Below are 21385 nucleotides of genomic sequence, written 5' to 3'. Positions count from 1 at the left end.
GGCTCCCCCTGAAACTCAGGGTCTTTACTCACTGAGCCGCTCCTTCACAAATGTATGCTGATTTTTTATTTATTTGAACCCCTTGGTTGTCATAGAATAAGAAGTCGTGGGTTCCACAAAGCCACGGTAAATTATTAAGGGATTCCACAGAGTCATATAACCATTATAAAGGGTCCCTCTGCGTTCTTAAAAGGTTGTAACCTGCTTCCCTAAAACCCCTCCCCCTCCTTGTGCAACGCATTGCAAGCCCTTCTGGGTTAAAGTTTTTGGCACTGATTTTGCAACCAGCCTATACCAAAAACCCAATGATATGTTTAATATATGGGGTCCCCCCGTTTTCCCCGTGCCAGAGGGACCCGCAACGCATTTGCTTCACAGAGAGGCGAAATAGGTCAGGGAAGGCGTCGCGCGGATGAGCGCTTCCCATTAATTGCGATTCCGTGTGGCATATTCTTGCACCTTTATAAACGGAGCAGACTTTGCCCGGATCTCTCGGTGCCGGGATTCTGTTACTGTGTAACCTGCCTGCTCCCCGCCCACCTGTATCTTGGTGTGGCTGGCTGCTGGGGCGTTGTTAGGAGAGCCCTTTGCTTGAGAGATGACGGGGAAAGAGAATTCAGATCGAGAGCCGGAGACCGATCCTCCCCGCAGTCAGCAACAACCGGCCTTTTAATCGGCAGCCAGCCCGCGCCTGTAGTAGAATTCTATCTTCGCCGCCACCGACTGCTGTGCCGCAGAACCTCGTCTTACAGCCATGTCTGAATTCCCCTCTAAGGTCAGCACACAGACCAGCAGCAATGAGGCCCCCAGCGCTCCCAGAAGTGGGGTTTTAGGATTTCTGCGCCCCGATGTGGACTTCCTGAGAACCATCCCGGCCTTGCTGATGGTGGTGGAAATGGTGAGTATCCTGCCTTTTTGTTATTTATTCGGCGGGTGAAGGGGAGGGGGGGGGGGGCAGAGATTAGGGGTTCCACGGCTGGGATCGAGGTGCATTTTTAGTTGATGTTAAACGAAAAAGGTATTTGTGCTCCAAGGCAGGGGTGGGCAACTCCAGTCTTCAAGGGCCACCACCAGGTCAGGAGTTAAGGATATCCCTGCTTCAGCGCAGGTGGCTCAGTCGAAAGGTTAAAATGATGAAAATTAATGTCGGAGGCTGAGCCACCTGTGCTGAAGCAGGGATATCTTTAACACCTGACCTGTTGGTGGCCCTTGAAGACTGGAGTTGCCCACCCCTGCCCTAAGATCCTACAGTGCTGATCTCTGAAGTGGGGGTAGCCTGGTTACAAACCCAGTACCAGCTCCTTGTTTGCGGAGGGAGATGCTTTGGGGTCTCTGCTTATCATTTTACCATAAAATACGTAGTAAGCTCCTTGGGGCAAGAATTGAGTCAAACGACTGCGCTGTGTACACTGTCAGTGCCGTACAGAGATGGGTAACCCCAGATAGAACACCATTTACTGTTGAAGCGCATACAGTATGCCAGATACAGTGTTGGATTATCACTGTCAGGGTAGGACCCGCAGGAATGCAGTGTCACTCCCAACGCTCGTGCCCTCGTTGCGACAGTGCGGTCTGACAGGTTTGCAGTGTGTGCTGGGGCTGGTGTGGAGATGCTGGGAGCACAGGGAAACAGGTCCGGGGCTTTGTTAGCTCAGGTTACCTCCCTGTGTCCCCTCCTTCCTTTGGGAGCACACACCTTGCACAGTGTGTTATGCAAGAGGAGCGGCTGGAAAACATGGGACTGTCAAACGGAATACACATATTCCTTGCACATACTGTGTACACACACACACACACACACACACACACACACACACACACACCTGCACAGGTATCCTTGTACACACACGTGCAGAGGCACTAATGCATCCATATATATGGATAGCAGAAACCCCCTGGATATTCCCAGCCAAATATATATATATATATATATATATATATATATATATATATATATAGATATATATATATATATATATATATATATATATATATATATATAAATATATATATATATATATATATGAAGCAAAAAGTGGCACTGTGTGCTCATTTGCATGTCATTTCCCAGAATCCCTTGTTGCAGTGGAAGTGCTGTGTGCTGGGTGATAATGGGGAAAGGCGGGGTTGCAGACCTGCCTAAGACATGCAGATGAGCATACAGTTGTATTTACATTTGCATATATATATATATATATATATATATATATATATATATATATATATATATATATATATATATATATATATATATATATATATATATATATATATGTATAATACACACAAGGAGATACCGCATCCAAGCCCTAAGAATATAAATTAGTACCCAAAGGCTAGAAATTACTCTGGCATAAGCGAGCTGTAGCAGTGCTCAGGGATATGAGACAACAGAAAAGAATCCCTATAAGAGCACACGGGTATAATATATTAAATATAATTGATTTTATTAATGCACATTATTAATGCACATTAAAATTGTATATTATATATGTGTGTGTGTGTGTGTGTGTATATATATATATATATATATATATATTTTTTTATATGTGTGTGTGTGTATATAGATATATATATAGATATATATAGATATATATATATCTATCTCGCAAAAATGAATAGATGATACCGTTCTGTGGCTAACTAAATGCTTTTATTTGTGCGAGCTTTCGAGATACACTGATCTCTTCTTCCGGCGATGTTACAATGAATAAAGCAAGAAAGGGTTTTAACTTTAAAACAGTGCATCCTGGAATGTGATCTGTGATTGGAGCCTATCCCTCCCCCTGTGCAGTATGCGCTTTATGACTTGAGGTGTTAAATGGTCCCTGAATGTAAGTGATCTAAGAGTGTGTCAGTGGGAAAAAAAGGCTAACAATTCAAAAGTACTGGTACTCCTTATTCCTTTCTACTTTAACACTTTGACTGCTGGTTCCGGAGATGCTTACCGGTGTCTGTGCTTGTCACTATATTGCACAAGGACTTGTGCCCTGAGAAGTGTTAGATGTGTACAAGTGTTTGGTCATACTCAGCCATGCTTTATAATGTCACTGCGCCTTTAAGCGTTCAGCTACAATACGTATAACTGGTAGTTTTTTGTATGTTTGTTTGTTTGTATTTTACCACACGGCTGTCACACATCCGCAGCGCTATGAATTCCTCACAAGGTTAATGCTTTTGGCCGCTATGGAAGTCCCCCTCGCACACACATTCTCCGTGCGGGCGCTCTGCGCGTCTGGAATTCACCTGGTTGATCCACTTCAGAGGCTGTCAGCGATCGATCCCGGATATCACGCTTTCAGGAAGGACCTCCCTTTTGTATCCACAGATATAATAGAAATAGGAGGAGAGGTGTGTCGGATAAAATCACCGCAGTGTTTGAACCTGCGCCAATTCTTAGAACCTTACGGGGACGTGGAAATATAAGCACCAAATTTAACCCCTGAGGCTGCGGCCACGCTGCCGCTGAGCGCGCTCGTGCTTGAGCAGTGATGTCACCAACTCACCAAGCATGAGCGCCGGGTGTCCTGCAATAATTTGAGAGCAGGAGCGGGGTGTTGTGGCTATTATGGGAGGGGGCGTGTGTGTGTGTGTGTGTGTGTGTGTGTGTGTGTGTACACACACACACCTTACCAGCCTTTCCCTCCAACCGCCCCTCCGGCAAATCTCCACGCTGATTGGTTACAGAACCGTCATGTGACTAGTCTCCGTGCTTGGAAATCAAATTTCCAAGTCTCTCCAAGCGCTGAGCTTCAGAGAGCGTATGTGCGCGCGTGGCCGCACGCATTTGATATTATTGAAGTGAGCGTGGCAAGCGAGCTCAGCGGCAGCGTGGACGCAGCCTGGGACGAGGAACCTGCGATTATTTTTGTAGCTGCTGACTCAATGTTCAGGTTACCTAAGACATCCACCTACAATCAGACACTGATACACACACATTAACACAATGATGCACATACAGTCATACACTGATACACACACATTAACACAATGATGCACATACAGTCATATACTGATACACACATATTAACACAATAGTGCACATACAGTCAGATACTGATACACACATTAACACAATACTGCACATACAGTCAGATACTGATACACACATTAACACAATAGTGCACATACAGTCAGACACTGATACACACATTAACACAATGATGCACATACAGTCATACACTGATACACACATTAACACAATAGTGCATACACTCAGATACTGATGCACACACATTAACACAATAGTGCACATACAGTCAGATACTGATACACACATTAACACAATAGTGCACATACAGTCAGATACTGATACACACATTAACACAATACTGCACATACAGTCAGACACTGATACACACATTAACACAATGGTTAGCATTTGTGTGTGTGTGTGTGTGTGTGTGTGTGTGTGTGTGTGTATATACACATACACACACACATACAGATGCACATAAATGCTATACACGGATCGGCACATGCTCTCACATACCTAAATCTATATATATATTCTGACATTATATGCCTGAGCTTTGTACTGGTGTAATTGCTACACTGCTGCCTTTAGCAAGTCACTTGCATAAAAACAGATTAAATATACACTGTAACTTGTTCGAGGCCTGTCATTTTATAAATATAATACCAACAGAGACTTCAAATATATTATTAGTGGTACCAATAATTATTTTATAATCACACCCAGAGTAGAACGACTACTTTTTGTTTACAAAATGACTTGTCTGCTTTCTCTTTAAAGAATAATGGGTTTCCTGCATTTCTAACACTTCTCTTCCTGACGATTATTACAGCATAGAAATTGTTTTAATCTTTCTAAAATACATTTCAGAGCGCTTTGCCACAATGCCCAATAAATATAGATTTTTTTTAAATCCGACAATAGCACTAATATATATATAATCTATTATACCACTGTATATTATAAGATTATTTTAGCCATATAAGGCCCAGATTTATTATAAGGTGCAAAGCTTTAGCACACCTAAGGCTGCGGCCATAGTAGGGCAGACCGCGCTGAAGCGGGAGGGGGCGCGCGATGCACGTGAAATCAGTCAAAACTGATTTCTCGCGCGATAGGGCCATCACGTGAGCGGTGCGGCCAATGAGGGTGAACCAGCTCAGTGACGTCACTGGTCCGCCCATAGACACGCCCACGGACGGCGCGCGTAGTAAGGCCAGGGAAAGCACCCGCTTTCCCTCAGCCTCCGCACGGCTGCAGTGTCTATGGCTGCGTCCATGGGTAGTGCTTGCGGGCGGAGGCGCGCTTCCGCTCGGCACTGAGCCCCTACAGCCGCAATGAGAGCGGCTTTAGTAGGGGCTCGCCGACGCTTCCGCAATCGCGCGGAAGCGCAGGTCTTAGGGAAATTTTACATTTTCCCGCTTGCCGGAGCGCAGGGCCGGTCACGTGAGCGGTTCGCCCAAAGATGGCGAACAAGCTCCGTGACGTCACTGGCCCGCCCGCCGACACGCCCCCTGACACGCCCACGGACGGCGTGCTGTCTAAGGCAAGCACCCGCTTTCCCTCAGCCTCAGCCTCAGAGCCTCCGCACGCCAGCAAGAACCATGGCCGAGGCCTTAAGCAGCAAAACGTGAAATCTCCTTTTCCCAAAGTTACTTTTCTGTCTGAAGCGCTTATTCCCATAATGTGTTTTATGATTATTATGTCGCGTGTATTACTGCTGTGACGCGCTATATAAAGATATACACACATGCATCTTATGGTTTTTTTTTTTTTTAATCAATTCTGTTGTATTAGATAATAGTGATTGGTTTATTTTTTGTTTTATTCAACTCTTAATTCCATTTTTAATGAGTTGTTATATACTGAGCATCCTTTGATTTCTATAGCAGGTTATATAACGCACCTCCCCAGCAGTGCAAGATCTTTGCAACACTTTCCTGTTTGGGATCATTTCTTGACACTGTTCCCAGCAGTTTGAGCTGTAAATGTTACCTTAGTAATATAAGGATACATTGTAGCTGCTGATTTACACTGATTGAAGGATTAATTGAAACTGAAAGGTGGCCATTATGTTAGGCACACAATCAGGATTTTGACAGATTTATAACAGGAGCGCCAAACAATTGCCAATTTAAGTAAGAATGTAGATTTATTTTATTTTTTTATTAGGTTTTGAATAATATGAAACAAGAATTTGTACATATAAAAATAAGGAAAAAAAGTTGGAAAGTAGTATTTATTTAACTCCCAATGAAGTGCGATTTTATTTTTTTAAATATATACAGACCTAAAGATATAAAGCTCTAGAATAGGTACATTTGCTGTAATTCATCTATTCCAACACTAGAGGGAGACAAATGCGATTGAGCAGTTCTACAAAAAGGTGCGCCAGTGATAAGACTCAGGAGCAGAGATGTCACCGAGTGATCTCATTATATCAGGAGCAGTGCAATACACACATTATTATTGAACACACAATCCCAGCAAGCTCTAAATGACCCTTACTCACGAGAATACCAACACTGAAGTATTTAACTACTGTATGCATATTGTCACGTTGGATGTAGCATTGGGCATTTCTGTAATTTGTTGTATACATTTGGCCACACTCAGTAGCGCTCCTTTTGACATATATATATATATATATATATATATATATATAACTGTATGCTCATCTGCATGTCTTAGGCAGGTCTGCAACCCCGCCTTTCCCCATTATCACCCAGCATACAGCACTTCCACTGCAGCAAGGGATTCTGGGAAATGACATGCAAATGAGCACACAGTGTCACTTTTTGCCTCAATAACCATTTTTAACATGGTTCCCTATAGGCTTAAGCTTGCTGCATGGTCACAGCTTTGAGCACAGCCAGGGTTAAGGTGCATGCCCAGAAAACCACCCACAGACAGCTGTTTCGACCTTGATGGGTCTCATCAGTGTGGGGTTGATTTTACTGGGAATGCAAGAGAGGCTTATGGGATAGGCTAAACCATAATACTGAGTTAAGGGTTTTTATCACTTTTTTTACTCACCATAACTATATATATATAATACAGTTCAAAACGAAATCAAAGGGCAGCACTCGGGTAAATGGTAGAAGGTCCCGTTTGGGGACCGAAACGTCGTGTTTTTTTTTGTGCCCTGCTGTTTACAAATATATACTTATCTACTTGACTTACCTGAGTGCTGCCCTTTGATTTCGTTTTGAACGGTATCCTATAGTTATGTATTGTTTATGGGCTGTGCACCTACCTACATGACTTACCACTGGAGTGCCAGCTGTCACTATATATATATTGGTGGATTCTGGGATTGTGTGTTCAGTCATTTTAATTATCAACAGGTCTCAGTTGATTGGCGGTTAGTGGCCCCTCCTCCCAGGGTTTAAGCTCCCCCCTCCCCACTTTGTAAGTAGCAGGGTTTTTCCCGTTCCTGTGCAGGACAGACACACTGCGGTCATTCTCCCTCAGTGCTGAGAGTCTTACCAGGTAGTGTTCGGACCTGCATACTGGTCATGCTGTGACGTGGCTGCATACTGGTCATGCCGTGACGTGGCTGCATACTGGTCATGCCGTGACGTGGCTGCATACTGGTCATGCCGTGACGTGGCTGCATACTGATCATGCCGTGACGTGGCTGTATACTGGTCATGCTGTGACGTGGCTGCATACTGGTCATGCTGTGATGTGGCTGCATACTGGTCATGCTGTGACGTGGCTGCATACTGGTCATGCTGTGACGTAGCTGCACAGTGGTCATGCTGTGACGTGGCTGCATACTGGTCATGCTGTGACGTGGCTGCATACTGGTCATGCCGTGACGTGGCTGCATACTGGTCATGCTGTGACGTGGCTGCATACTGGTCATGCTGTGACGTGGCTGCATACTGGTCATGCTGTGACGTGGCTGCACAGTGGTCATGCTGTGACGTGGCTGCATACTGGTCATGCTGTGACGTGGCTGCATACTGGTCATGCTGTGACGTGGCTGCATACTGGTCATGCCGTGACGTGGCTGCAGGCTTATAACGATTTGGCCAAAGGGTTTAACTAAATGACCCTTTCTCACGAGAATACTAACAGGGAAGTATTTCACATGTATTGTTTCACAGTGGATGTAGCATTGGGCATTTCTGTCTTTTATTGTACTCATTAGTATGTGAAACAGCAGGAGGCGAGTGGAGGTCACACAGAGGTTATTCAGAACTTGTGATGTTGAACTAAGTTCATAGCATATAAGCCCTTTCTAGCAGGTTTCATGCAATAAATGAAGGCAATTTATTAAAAAATATATATATTTTAAAACTATTTATAAAAACACATTTTAGTGTAAGAAGGTTTTAGGAGACTTCCTACAATCTTTATCCAACCTCTTTAGTGATACCACTGTTTGGGGTCTCTTTATTGAAGCAAACGGCGCCATATTTATCAATGACACAAAAAGATGCCCGTAGAAAGTGATAGGATTTTCCCCTCTGCGCGGAACGCTCTGTACTGGAGATATAAGCGATGGAAATATGACGTGTCCGGGGGGTTAACATGAAGCTCTCACCAGAGCCCAATGCAGTCTAAAGGTTACCATGGTAACTTCAGAAACTACAGATGGAACCAAAATAGAAAAACATGCTCGGGGGCCAGGCTGCTCACTATACAGGAGTTAAACTTGTATATAGGGCTTCTGGGTAGGATTGCGGTTTTCAAACTTACAGAGCCCTACTGACATATCGGGTACATCGTAGCCACCAGGGGGAGATCAGAGTGACCAAGGGAACTCGGGCGACGGTCGCGGGGCGTGTCACTGTTAAAGGGTTTTGCCTCCCTTTTAGCGCTGGGGGTTATAGTAAACAGGTCCCTAGATGTCTGCAGTTAAATGATCAATCTTCAATGTTTTCTTTTCCTGTATGTGAAGTACTTCTGAGGGGATTAATTAGCGGAGGCTGCAGTACAAATACGGATGTGAATTAATTGCATAGAAGAAAACAGAAAAATACCTTTCACGGGGAAACACAAACAAGCGCTTCACTTTGAAGCTGATGCAATCTTTCTCAGAAAGCCAATTACATTGATAAATGGCTGCCCCTTTTTACACAGGGACACTGAAGCAGACGGTTCCGGGCGTTTTTATGCTCTTTATCTAATCACTCGTCTGCTGTTGTTCTCATTGAGAAGTAACCGCAACGCCATCATCAGCAAAAAAATCATCACTCCCTGGTCCCCGAGATACGTACTTTTAAATGTAGTGCCAGCGCCGTCCCTTCCGCGGGGGAAACAAAATGGCGGTGTACATGTCCCGCGATATGCGGGGCCAGTAGGAAGTCGTGATGTCATCAGCGGCAGCTTCCTATTGGTCCGTGTGACGTGGGGGACTTAACCAGGAAGTACCAGCGCTGCCGTCCCCAGTAAGTGTCTCGAGGGCCACGGGCTCCCGGGAGCTGAAATTAACGCGATGTGGGAAAATACATTTTCCTCGTCCCAATAAATTGGTCCGACGCAGGTTTCTTGGAGTTCCGAATATTTATTCTTCCTAGAGGCAGTTACAAGGCCAGGTACAAAATGGAGGCCAGGCTGGGGCTATGTGTTCCTTTTCTGACGCATCCACTCTCACACAGGATTCGCACCGTTATTTCCTAGCCACTGCATTAAACTAGTCACGGACTATTAGGCAGTAATAAGATCAGAAAACCGAAAGCTGCGTATTATTAGAAAAGAAAACAAAAGCCCATATTCTTATATAAAAAGCTTGGATAAACGAGATGTCATGTACTAACTTATGTTCCACAACAATAGTTGTACACAATTAGTTGTACAAAGTACAGCTCAACCCCGTTATAACGCTGTGCTTGGTGTCCAAAGAATCACACTGCGCTATAAGCGTATCGCGTTACAAATAATGTACAATTGTATGCATTGTACAATAACGTATTTAAGATACCAACAATCGTGTTGTACAGTATTCAGAAATACGAAAATTGGGAGCCGCACTTCACATCGCGTTACAAGCGGATTCGCGTTGTAGCGGATCCGCGTTATAACGGGGTTAAGTTGTAACATTACAGTGAAAGGGGACAGTTAGAAAACCCAGTGGCCTCTATGCTGCCAGAGGAGTCCCTAAAATACTCCTGAATGTAGCTTTCTGTCTGTTTCAGGTCCTGGGTCTCCTGGTGTGGGCGCTAATCGCAGACAGTCAATACCACAGTTCAAGTGCATACAACTGGGTGATGTTCGTGGCGCTCTTCTGTTGGCTGGTGACCCTCATCCTGTTCGTGATCTACCTACTGCAGCTGCAACGGAAAATGACCTTCATCCCGTGGAGTATACTGGTGAGTTGTGAGATTCTGACCCAGCACTTACTGGGGAGGTCACACACTGGGCTGATTTTATAGGCAGGTGGGCAATGGATACAAAGGTATCTAACCTACAGCGGTGACTATGCAAAGATCTGCCCTGGCTTCTTCAGCCAGTTCTCCAAAGGGGCCAGCTCAGAAAACACTTAGAGGAGTGGAAGGGCCACAAGCGTGTTGGAATGTATAATACCACGTGTGAGCACATTCACACGCACTCAGACCGGTCTGCAACCCTGCCCTTCCCCATTATCTCTTAGCTTACAGTGCTTCCACTGCAGCAAGGGATTCTGGGAAGATAAGAGAGCAGCATTATTTATACACATACCGTCGTGTTGATTGTAAGCTCTGGGGGAAAGGGACTTCGATATCAGTATGTGCAAACGTTTGCATATTTGTTGCAATACAATCATTGTCTAAAACACCCTCATTGTTCTGCATTGTGGAATATAATGGCATAAAAAAAATATGATAATACAAATACACAGAACATTGAATATATATATATATATATATTAGTACCAATGTGCAGTGCCCACATTGGATCAATGTGAGCTGAACTGTGCTGATGTTTAAAGCAAAACCCCAAAAAAGCTGTGAGTTTAACTCATATAATGTTAGCATATTTAATATATTTTTTCCTCCTTTCTGATGCTTTACTAGTGTTAAATAAAACATGATTTTCTTTATCTCTATCTTTTGGGATTACCATTGCAACCTTTAGACCAGGGGTGCGCAAACTTTTCCCTCTGCACCCCACTTCCAGCTCCCCCCCCCTTCTCGCCCCCCCCTCCTTACCGTGTCTCCGGCGTTCTGACGTCACTATGGCATGTGACGTCATGTTGCCATGGCAACATGTCATCATGAGACCCCGTGGCGTCATTGGTTGCCGCGTTGCCATGGTGACACGTCGCCAGAAGCTGCCGGAGACACAGGACCTTACAGAGGCCTCGCTCTGTCCCCCGGCATTGAAATGAAATGCTTTGGGGAAAAGCGTGTGACCTCCGCAAGAGTTGCGCTCCCCCCAGAAAATCTCGCACCCCCACGGTTTGCGCACCCCTGCTTTAGACCGCACTGAACTCTGGAGATAACGTCATTTTAACCTCCCGGACACTTAATATTCCAAACACATCTCTCATAAATGAAGCATCAGATATTAAAAAAAAAAAAAAAAATACAAGCAAAAAATACAACACAGCTTGGGAAAGGTCAAGAAAGTGAAATAAAAATAAAAGGCAATAAAAAAAAAGACAGCTATAAAGCAACTTTTTGTAAATAATGTAACAGTGTCTCTTCTTTAAAAAAAAATCTAGTCATGCTAAAAGCAAAGATTTGACGGCTTTCATTATTTGGGAAATGTATTACAAATCGCTTTCTTTACAGGCCTCTGAATGGGGATGTTTTTGTCTATCCCAGGTTTTATTTACTCCTCCGTCCTTATCAGAGAGCCAATAATGATAAGGGGAGGGGGAGATAAGGGGGCCCTGCCTGTGAGAACTCCTGTTGAACACCCACAAGGTAGCAGCCAGCGGAAATAAAACCCCTCCAAGTCTCCACTCGCCACGTTTATCAATCAACTTTTGGGCACCACTCTCTAGAAAAGACATTATGGATCCAGAAAAAGTGCAGAGAAGAGCCACCAAATTAATAAAGGGGATGGACAATCTAACTTATGAGGAGAGGCTAGATAAATTAGATTTATTTACATTAGTAAAGAGGCGCCTAAGAGGGGATATGATAACTATATACAAATATATTCGGGGACAATACAAGGAGCTTTCAAAACAACTATTCATCCCACGGGCAGTACAAAGGACTCGGGCCATCCCTTAAGGTTGGAGGAAAGGAGGTTTCACCAACAACAAAGGAAAGGGTTCTTTACAGTAAGGGCAGTTACAGTGTGGGTATTCATTACCCATGGAGACTGTGATGGCAGATACAATAGATTTGTTAAAAAAAAAAAAAGGTGGACATCTTTTTAGAAAGGAAAGGTATACAGGGGTATCCCAAATAAGTAAACCTGGGAAGGATGTTGATCCCGGGAGTAATCCGATTGTTAATTCTTGGAGTCAGGAAGAAGGAATTTATTTTTCCCTTATGAGATATCATTGTATGATATGATTCTGGGGGTTTTGTTTCCCTTCCTCTGGGTCAATATACTGTAAGTATGAAAATAGGATAAATTTAGCATTGGTTGAACTTAATGGACATATGTCTTGTTTCAACCTCATTACTATGTAACCCCAAAACAATGCATACAAACATATTGATAGGTGTCAGATTTGGGTGAAAAGGCATCAGTCACCTAGATGTGACACCCCTTAAACATGCCGCTTGTCCTAAGAGGGACTAGGCAATAACAGCAGGGGTGGCCAACTCCAGCCCTCAAGTGCCACCAACAGGTCGGTTTTTCAGGATGTCCCTGCTTCAGCACAGGTTGCTCAGTCTAAGGCTGAGCCACTGATTGAGCCACAACTACTTTTTAAAGGTCCCAGAGCAGTAGTGGCCAACTCCAGTCCTCAAGGGCCACCAACGGGTCAGGTTTTCGGACTATCCCTGCTTCAGCACAGGTGGCTCAATCAGTGGCACAGTCTTCGACAGAGCTAGATTCAGCCACTTGTGCTGAAGCAGGCTCTTCAACTGAGCCAACTGTGCTGAAGCAGGGACATCCTGAAAACCTGACCTATTGGTGGCCCTTGAGGACTGGAATTGCCCCCCCTTCATGCCCTGACAGAATAAGACTGTGGTGAATGTCTGGGGAACTTCTGCACAGGGTGGGAGGTGGATTTTGCTTAACACCACTTTCCATTCCTCTCCCAGCTGTTTGCGTATCACTGTTTGGCCACGGCCCTGTATATAACTGGATTCATCACCTGTGCAGCGTCCGTGCAACCCACTTCCGCAACTACCACAATATACAACAAGAGAGCGGCGGCGTCGGTGAGTTGTGCGCAAGTCCTAACCCCGAATAGTTAAACCCCGTTCTATTGTGTCCTTCACGCAAAGAGCAAACGTACTGAAATCTGTACGGATAACAGTTCACAGGGACGTGTGTGTGTGTGTGTGTGTGTGTGTGTGTGTGTGTGTGTGTGTGTGTGTGTGTGTGTGTGTGTGTGTGTGTGTGTGTGTGTGTGTGTGTGTGTGTGTGTGTGTGTGTGTGTGTGCGCGCATATAGCTTAAAGCAGCAATACTACAACATTCCCCGTGTGTCTGTGTGTGTGTAAAGCGTGTGAAAATGTATCATTCTACATTCTTACCTAAACTGGGATTCCTTTGGCACTCCTGTTGTAATCTGTCAAAATCCTGATTGTGTGCCTAATATAATGGCCGACTTTCAGTTTCAATCAATCCTTCAGGCAGTGTAACTCAGCAGCTACAATGTATCCTTATATTACTACGGTAACATTATATATTGTTACCGTTTACACCCCAAACTGCTGGGAATATTGGCGGCAAATTATCACAAATAGGAAAGTGTTGCAAAGATCTTGCACTGCTTGGGAGGCACTGGTGTAGCTAGACATGCGCGGGCCCCCGGGCCAAAAAATTGCAGGGCCCCATTAATATTAATTCTGACTGCAATTTTTTCTTCCCCCCCCACACCCTGTCCTCTCCCTGATCCTCTATCTCATCATCCCTCCTCATCTCTCCCCATCCCTCATCATTATCTCTCCCCCTCCTCCTACTCATCATCTCTCCCCCTACTTCTCATCTCCTCCATCCCCCTCCCCCATCCTCTCTCACCTCACTCCCCCATCCTCTCTCTCCTCCCTCCCCCCATCCTCTCTCCTCCCTCCCCCCATCCTCTCTCCTCCCTCCCCGTCCATATTTACACACAAACACTACACCAAATAAACACATTCCAAACATGCAACATTTGTGTAACACACACACACAAATACACATTTATATTCAACATATATATATGCACATAATGCATGAAACACACATATACATGGGATAGCTCCAGCATGAAAGGTGAGGGAGGGGGGGGGGAAGAGAGGGGGGCCTAGTCCTGGCGCTCAGATGCCCCCTCGCCGATGGGCTCCAGGCTGCTTTTGCATTGTTAAACGTAATTGCCTGTGCAAACTCCTGTTGAACACATATAAAGAAAATCAACCCCCCAGTCAGCGCTCGCTGTGTTAGAAACATTAACATATTTCACAGGGATCCCGATTTAAGCCTTTAATTAGTCACGTCATTATTACTGGTTCGTTGTGGTCCCAGAAGGCATTGCAACGTAACCAGCTGTTTCGTGTGTTTACTAGCTCTGCAAATGTAGAATGTCACGGTCACCCCCTCTATATAAAGTCACGCTCACCCCACCCCGTAGAAAGTCACTCTCACCCTCCTGTATAATGTCATTACCCACACCCCCTGTAGAAAGTAACTCCCCTTATAGAAAGTCACTCCCCCCTCTGTACAATGTCACTCTCACCCCCTCTGTAGAAAGTGGTTCCCCTTATAGAAAGTCACTTACCCCCTGTACAATGTCACTCACCCCCCCCCTCTGTAGTCACTCTCACCCTCCTGTATAATTTCCATACCCGCCCCCCTTGTAGAAAGTAACTCTCATCCCCTCTGTAGACAGTGACTCCCCTTACAGAAAGCCACTCTCGCCCCCTGTACAATGTCACTCACCCCCCCCCCCCCTCTGTAGATGTCACTCTCACCCCCCCCCCTGCTGAAAGTCACTGGCACAGGTCTCTATCTACCCTTGAACCCACAGCACCCTTTATACAAAGCCTTCTGCTGCAGGGAGGACCAACTGCATTTTGAGGTCCAGTCCCACTGAAGTGCAGAGCAAAGTGAACTAATGCCAGTGATGTGTTTTATCTGTTACATTCAGGTGCTGGACACGCCAACAAAATAATTCAGACATGTCTAAGCATTTGTCATATATGAAATGCACAGACTTACAATTCCAGCAGTATATAGGCACGTGTGGGTCTGTGTGTACATTTGTACGTGTCTGGAGTTGTGCAAATCTGTGCGTCATATCAGTGTGTTTATGTTTAGATGATGTGACTTGGCCTCTGTATGCATCAGTGAGTTAAAGTGCGTGTCTGCGACAGGGTTTGTGTGGTTGGAGTGTCTGTTTAAACCGTTTTAGTCTGTTACGGTGCGTATCTGTTTGGACGGCGTATCATTGCTGGAAAGGTGGTCGTCTTATCAGTAGGAGTTCCTAGGAGCCCGTGCGTTCCGTGGGCCCCCCTAAAGGGTTCTCTGCTAATTACCTAAGCTGCAGGTCGATTTGTGATCGATCAGCACAGATCCTGCTTCCCAGGGTTCACTAAATGGCCGCCTTTCAGTTTCAACCAATCCGTCAGTCAGTGTAACTCAGCAGCTACAATGTATTCTTATATTACTAAGGTAACATTATCTAGTTACAGTTTGCAGCTCAAACTGCTGGGAATATTGGCAACACATTATCACACACAGGAAAGTGTTGCAAAGATCTCGCACTGCTGAGGAGGTGGGCTAAAGCCTGCTATAGAAATCAAAGGATACTCGTTATATTAAATCTCATTAAAAATGGCATTGAGTTGACTAATGAAATGTAAAATAAGGTAGTAAGTATTATCTAACACTACAGAACGGATTTATAAAAAACACACAGGTATGATACTGCTTGGATTGCTACAGCAAGGTGTGTGTCTGTTTGTGCATCAGTGTAATAGGTCGGTATCTGTGTTTACACTGGGTGTATCATTGTGTTAAGGTGTGTTTGTCGATATTTGGACTTTGTTTGCGCACCATTATATATGTAACGCAGAATGTGTGCGCAGTACGGCGCAGACTCACTCGCTGACTTCAGGAGACAGCTTGCTACAAGTTGCAGAAGTCACAAAGAGATTAGATAAACAGAGGTGACCCGCCAATGTTAAATAGCCAGAAAAGGCCTTTATTCTGGTCACGTGTCCGCATACACCTCCCCAGGAAGGTGTCACAATGAACGCTTTGCTGTCCGAGGGCCCAGCAACATATCGCAACGCGGCCAACCTTTCCGCTTACAAAATGTCCGCCCGGCTCCCCTCCCCCCCCCCCCGGCGCTAACTTTGCCTCTTTCTCTCTCTTGCAGTTTTTTGCCTGCCTTGTTATGATCGCTTACGGAGCAAGTGCTACCTTCAGTTTCCTAGCGTGGCGAGGGATCGGCAGCAACGCAGCCACGGCGCAGGCCTGAAGTCACATCGGGATAACGCTGCTGTTTTTCTTGCCACGATGCAGTTTATATATATATATTTTTTTGTTGTTGTTGTTCCCGACAAACTCTGTGAATAGAACATTTATTTTTTATTTTTTGGGCGATCGATTCTGGTTTCACACAAGCCCCCGCGCGCTGAGGTTAGGGCGTTACTAGTCTTTGAATTTATTTCAGAGATGATGTTATGTGACCTGCAGTGCCAGGACCAGTTAGCAATGCGTAGCTGGCCGTCCCAGCGTTGGAAACGTTAAGCCATAAGCTGGTGGGGCGAGCCGCCGGCAATGCATTATGGTGTCCCTCAAACATCGCACCGAGGGAAATTCTGGGCTTAATCTCTTGTTTTTAAACATTGGTTTAAACTCACTGAAGGTCGATATTGCTGCATTTAATTTTGGTTGTATTAAACCAGACCCCAAATAAGTTATGGTGAGTGAAAAAGTGACAAAACCCTCCACGTACAGTGTACAGCAAATAAAAATCCCATATGTGAGCACATTCACGTCTCAGACAGTCTGCAACCCTGCAGTATTCATCATTACCTCTTAGCATACAGTGCTTCCACTGCAGCCAGGGATTCTGGGTAACGACGTGCAAATCAGCACACAGTGTCACCTTTTTGCTTCTTGTCCATTTTAACATGGAATCCTATAAGGTCACGCCTGTCCTATCACACAGCTTTTTCAGCACACAGCTATCTCGTTTTAGAATTCACAAAGAATTATTCAGAATAGGCAGCGAGTTTCACCTTATTTGCAGACGTAAATCGCATTAACTCAGCGTTAAATAGGCCTATCACTGTCTGTTACAAGTAAGCGATAACTCGTAGAAATCAGTGGTAAACCGGCATTACAGATACATTAGTGGAGAACATCACTTTTATTTCATAGAGTTGTGTAACAGGATTTCTTTGAAAACCCTGTGGCAGAAAATGATTTAACCTGTTAACATACTACATAAAACACCCTACACACAACACACACCCTCCCGTACATATATGAAGCCTTTAGTATCCAGCTAGTTACGGTTGACTACTACAATCTGCCCTCTTGGACTACTAATGGGTTAATAAATAGTGGGTACTACAATGTGTATATGCGTATTTGCCACCAATCTTGGTTGGCCAGTCCTTATCTTGTCTGGTCATTATAAACAAGGTCGACCTAACGCTCGCCGGGGGTAGGAGGTTAAAATTGGTGCTATTTTTGGCGGTTGTCCCATATCGCCAGATATCGAAGTTTAATAAATACCACGTGAAGAAGTATTTTGGCGTTAACTGATCATTTACATATGGTGAGATAAAAACCAGGCTGTTATCCCTGCAATAAAAAGCCCCTTCTCACGGCGTTAAACGCTGGCGTTATGGCGTTACTGAATCGGTCGATACATAAACTTGCTGTTAGAACACAGATGACGCCCTATTTTATTTGTTTTACATTTATGGACTTCAGGCCTCTGTGTAGTGTGCAAGACGCGATCTTTTCCCTGAATCTCAAAAAGCAATATATTCTTCCTAAAATATCGCACTCTTCTCCGCCGTAGATAAATCACAAGTGGTGGAGTGATGCAAAGTTGGGGGTCTCCTGCATGAGGTGGAATATGAAGCCTTGATGCCATGGTCACCCCCTTCCCCCCCAACTCCCTTTAATTTCATTGAGACAAGAAGGACTTCTCTCTGCTGTCTGAGCTTCGCTCCAGTTGATCATCAGCAGAAGTAACAGAAAAGGAAAAGAAAGCTCAAAATCGCCCACAGCGCACCCCAGCTTTAATGATAAAAGTTATAAAAGGAAAAAAAAAAGGTAAACAACTCTCATGGTATCGGTTTAAAAACGGCGTTCACACTTGTTGGGGGGGGGGGGGAAGTGTGAAGCCTATATGTAAGCCTCGCACTCGTCTGCTCTCACCTCAGCTGATGGGACCACGTCGCTGCCACGATTACATCACTGCTTGGGTGCACTCTCTCTCGACAGGCCAAGGGAGACAAAGCCAGGCGTCCTCTGCTCTTCTGGCGCTCACAGGTTTTCCCAGGGATCCCAACGCGTTTCGCAAGTTATCTTACTTCATCAGTGGAATGATTTGGCCTCAACAGTTGTCAATATTTATAGGGCCTTCAATTTGGTTGTAATTAGTAAATTGATGAATGAATGTGGTCGTATTTGTCAGCAGAAGGTGCCTAGAATTATCTGTTCTTATGGGTTAAGCCCCAGAGCCTTCAGCAAGAAGTCTGGATGTGTATATTTGTGTTTTACATACCTAACTCCATAACATACATACGTACGTCCACAAAGCACCAGTAATTCAGGGCTTGGGCGTTATTTAAAACAGGAACAGGCGTTATTTCCCCTGAGGTTAACACGTGTCTTTAAAGCAAATTATATGCAAAAGCAATGCCCGTTTCATATCGAATTTTAGCGCAGGCTTAATGTCACGTTATTGTGGTGTTATCTTCCAATAGCGTGACGTTAAGTATGTCTTAGCGTTACCCCCAGCCAGGAGAGGAGAGCGTGCGTGTGCCCTATTTCAGGGGCTGGGTGGGAGTAACGCAAAGTTTGGGTATGACTCATTACGGGAGAAAACAAGACTTGGTAACGTTACTTGTCTTTGAAGACACGCGGTCAGGTAATGTCACAATACGTCACAACGGAGCCTTGTGTACGTATCTGGGCTACAGTGCTATAATCATCAAGGCTGGTATTATTATCACACTGTTGGCTGTTGAATGCCATATATGATGTTGAAACATTGTATGTGCGCGTGTGTGCATGTGTATATATATATATACAATTATATATACCAGAATGGTGTAATTATCAGCACCAGACAAAATATATGCAAAAATAAAGGGTGCTTATTGACCCATAACACACAGGCGCCCGACGTTTCGGTCCCCAAGGGGACTTTCTTCAGGGGTTACCGCACAAAGTAAAAATCACACTTTAAATACACAGGTTTGACACCAAAGGAGCCACACAGAGGGGGGAAGGGGGTGGAGGGTGTTAGCAACATGTAAGCATACAAATTAGCATAGGTAGAACAAGACAATTAATTAAATAGACAGACTTTTAAAACTTGGCACCCATAACAACCATTGGAACAAGAGACAAAGTTATCGCTGGATTTATGGCTTAAAAGAGATCCACACAGGAGGGAAAATCTCTGTCATGATCACACATTGCTGTGTCTACTTTTTGTCACTGATTACCCAGCAGCCTTTGCTCATCATAGTAGTAACACTTCGGTGCACAGGAACATTTAATGCAGAACAGGATTGCAGCATGTACTGTATAACAAAGCATTGCAATGTGTAAGTCGGCTGATTGCAGTTTGTAGCAGTATTTATTGCCTGCTGGTTGCAGCCTTGGGCCTGGGACATAGTGCCCCTTAACAGTGCTAAGGCGCGCTGAGGCTCAGGGAAAGCGGTGCTTTCCCTGGCCTTACACAGCGCGCCGTCAGGGGGAGGGCCGGGGGCGGGCTAGTGACTTCACGGAGCTGGTTCGCCCTCATTGGGCGAACCGCTCACGTGACCGGCCCTGCGCTCCGGCTAGCGGGGAAATTTCAAAACTCCGTCAGACACGCGCTTCCCCAAGCGTGCTGACGCGTGCGCGAGCCCCTGCTAAAGCCGCTCTCATTGCGGCTGCAGGGGCTCAGTGCCGAGCAGCACGGGTCAGCGCATAAGCGCTAACCATGTCCCAGGCCTTGCTCAGCGCTGTTGCACACGTTGGAACACGCGTCTGTGTGCACGCGAGTCCCTTTAATGGCAAACATCATCGTTAGTAATTAGCATTCCACTGACATACACGTTTATTTTCTCCAGTACTGCATGTATGAGGAATGTCGTGTATGAATTGAAATATGGTCTTAATTAACCGCTTGTCTGCTGGAGGGTCTCGTCATGCAATGCCACACCAGACACTCCAGGAAAGAAAAAAAGGTTAATCAATCTTTGTGTCTATGATGTCTACATATACTGTATTAGCCCAATTAGAAGGCAATTTTAAAAAAATAAATAAAGTTAATTTGCCTTATAATTGGGCCGCGCCCACTTTGCGAGCCAATCAGCAGTTGGATGTGTGAGGGAGGGTAAAAATGGAGAAAACTTTACCTTAGGGGCCTGAGGCAGCCATGTTGTTTGTGGCAGGAAAGACACACAGTCGCATCTGCAGACACACGGAGACGCACCTGCAGACACACAGAGACGCACCTGCAGACACACAGAGACGCACCTGCAGACACACAGAGACGCACCTGCAGACACACAGAGACGCACCTGCAGACACACAGAGACGCACCTGCAGACACACCTGCAGAGACACAGACACGCACCTGCAGACACATAGAGACGCAACTGCAGGCACAGAGACGCACGTGCAGACACACAGAGACGCAACTGCAGAGACACACACCTGCAGACACACAGACACGCAACTGCAGAAACACAGACGCACCTGCAGACACACACACCTGCAGAGACACAGAGACGCACACGCAGAGACCCAGACATTCCTGCTTCTAAAATTAGAGAGTCGCCTCATTTTCAAGGTCGCCCTGTCATCGGGCAAATACAGTAATACGCATGAATAACCTTAACACTTTCCTTGCCGAGAGATGTTTTTGCTGAATATTTAATGATATAATAGAGAGCGCAGTGAGGCACTAAGAAAAGGTTTTACTTATTTGCATCCCATGAAAAATGAATGTTTTGCATTCCCCCAGGTCTGCTAAACGCAGACATATCCGCTACCGGGGTTTATCTGTGTAACGGGGGCGCCATCATTACATCGCGCAAACAGGCTCGTCACCAAGAGACATTAACGAGTCCCCCCTTTAACGAGTTAATAAACCGTCCAGAGCATCCGCTTTCCA

General features: G+C 45.1%; 1 protein-coding gene across 1 annotated transcript; it reads left to right on the top strand.

Annotated features, from left to right (window-relative positions):
• The first annotated feature begins 527 nt into the window (after nucleotides 1-527).
• On the top strand, nucleotides 528-17786 carry PLLP (plasmolipin). The gene is made up of 4 exons (XM_075576633.1): nucleotides 528-898; nucleotides 10126-10299; nucleotides 13141-13260; nucleotides 16403-17786. Exons 1-4 carry the CDS (start codon nucleotides 755-757, stop codon nucleotides 16502-16504), a joined length of 540 nt encoding a protein of 179 aa, XP_075432748.1. The 5' UTR covers nucleotides 528-754; the 3' UTR covers nucleotides 16505-17786.
• The last annotated feature ends 3599 nt before the right edge of the window (nucleotides 17787-21385 follow it).

This window comes from Ascaphus truei, chromosome 19 (assembly GCF_040206685.1).
Source record: "Ascaphus truei isolate aAscTru1 chromosome 19, aAscTru1.hap1, whole genome shotgun sequence".
In the NCBI taxonomy this organism is placed as follows: domain Eukaryota; kingdom Metazoa; phylum Chordata; class Amphibia; order Anura; family Ascaphidae; genus Ascaphus; species Ascaphus truei.
The sequence above is the reverse complement of the archived record's forward strand: the minus strand, read 5'-3'. Positions and strand labels throughout refer to the sequence as shown.

What these genes read in the sequence shown, in the direction of transcription:
- PLLP (XM_075576633.1), top strand. Translation starts at nt 755, where the DNA reads ATGTCTGAATTCCCCTCTAAGGTCAGCACACAGACCAGCAGCAATGAG. An exon ending in TGCTGATGGTGGTGGAAATG is followed by an intron (nt 899 to 10,125) that starts GTGAGTATCCTG and finishes TGTCTGTTTCAG; the next exon opens with GTCCTGGGTCTCCTGGTGTG. An exon ending in TCATCCCGTGGAGTATACTG is followed by an intron (nt 10,300 to 13,140) that starts GTGAGTTGTGAG and finishes TTCCTCTCCCAG; the next exon opens with CTGTTTGCGTATCACTGTTT.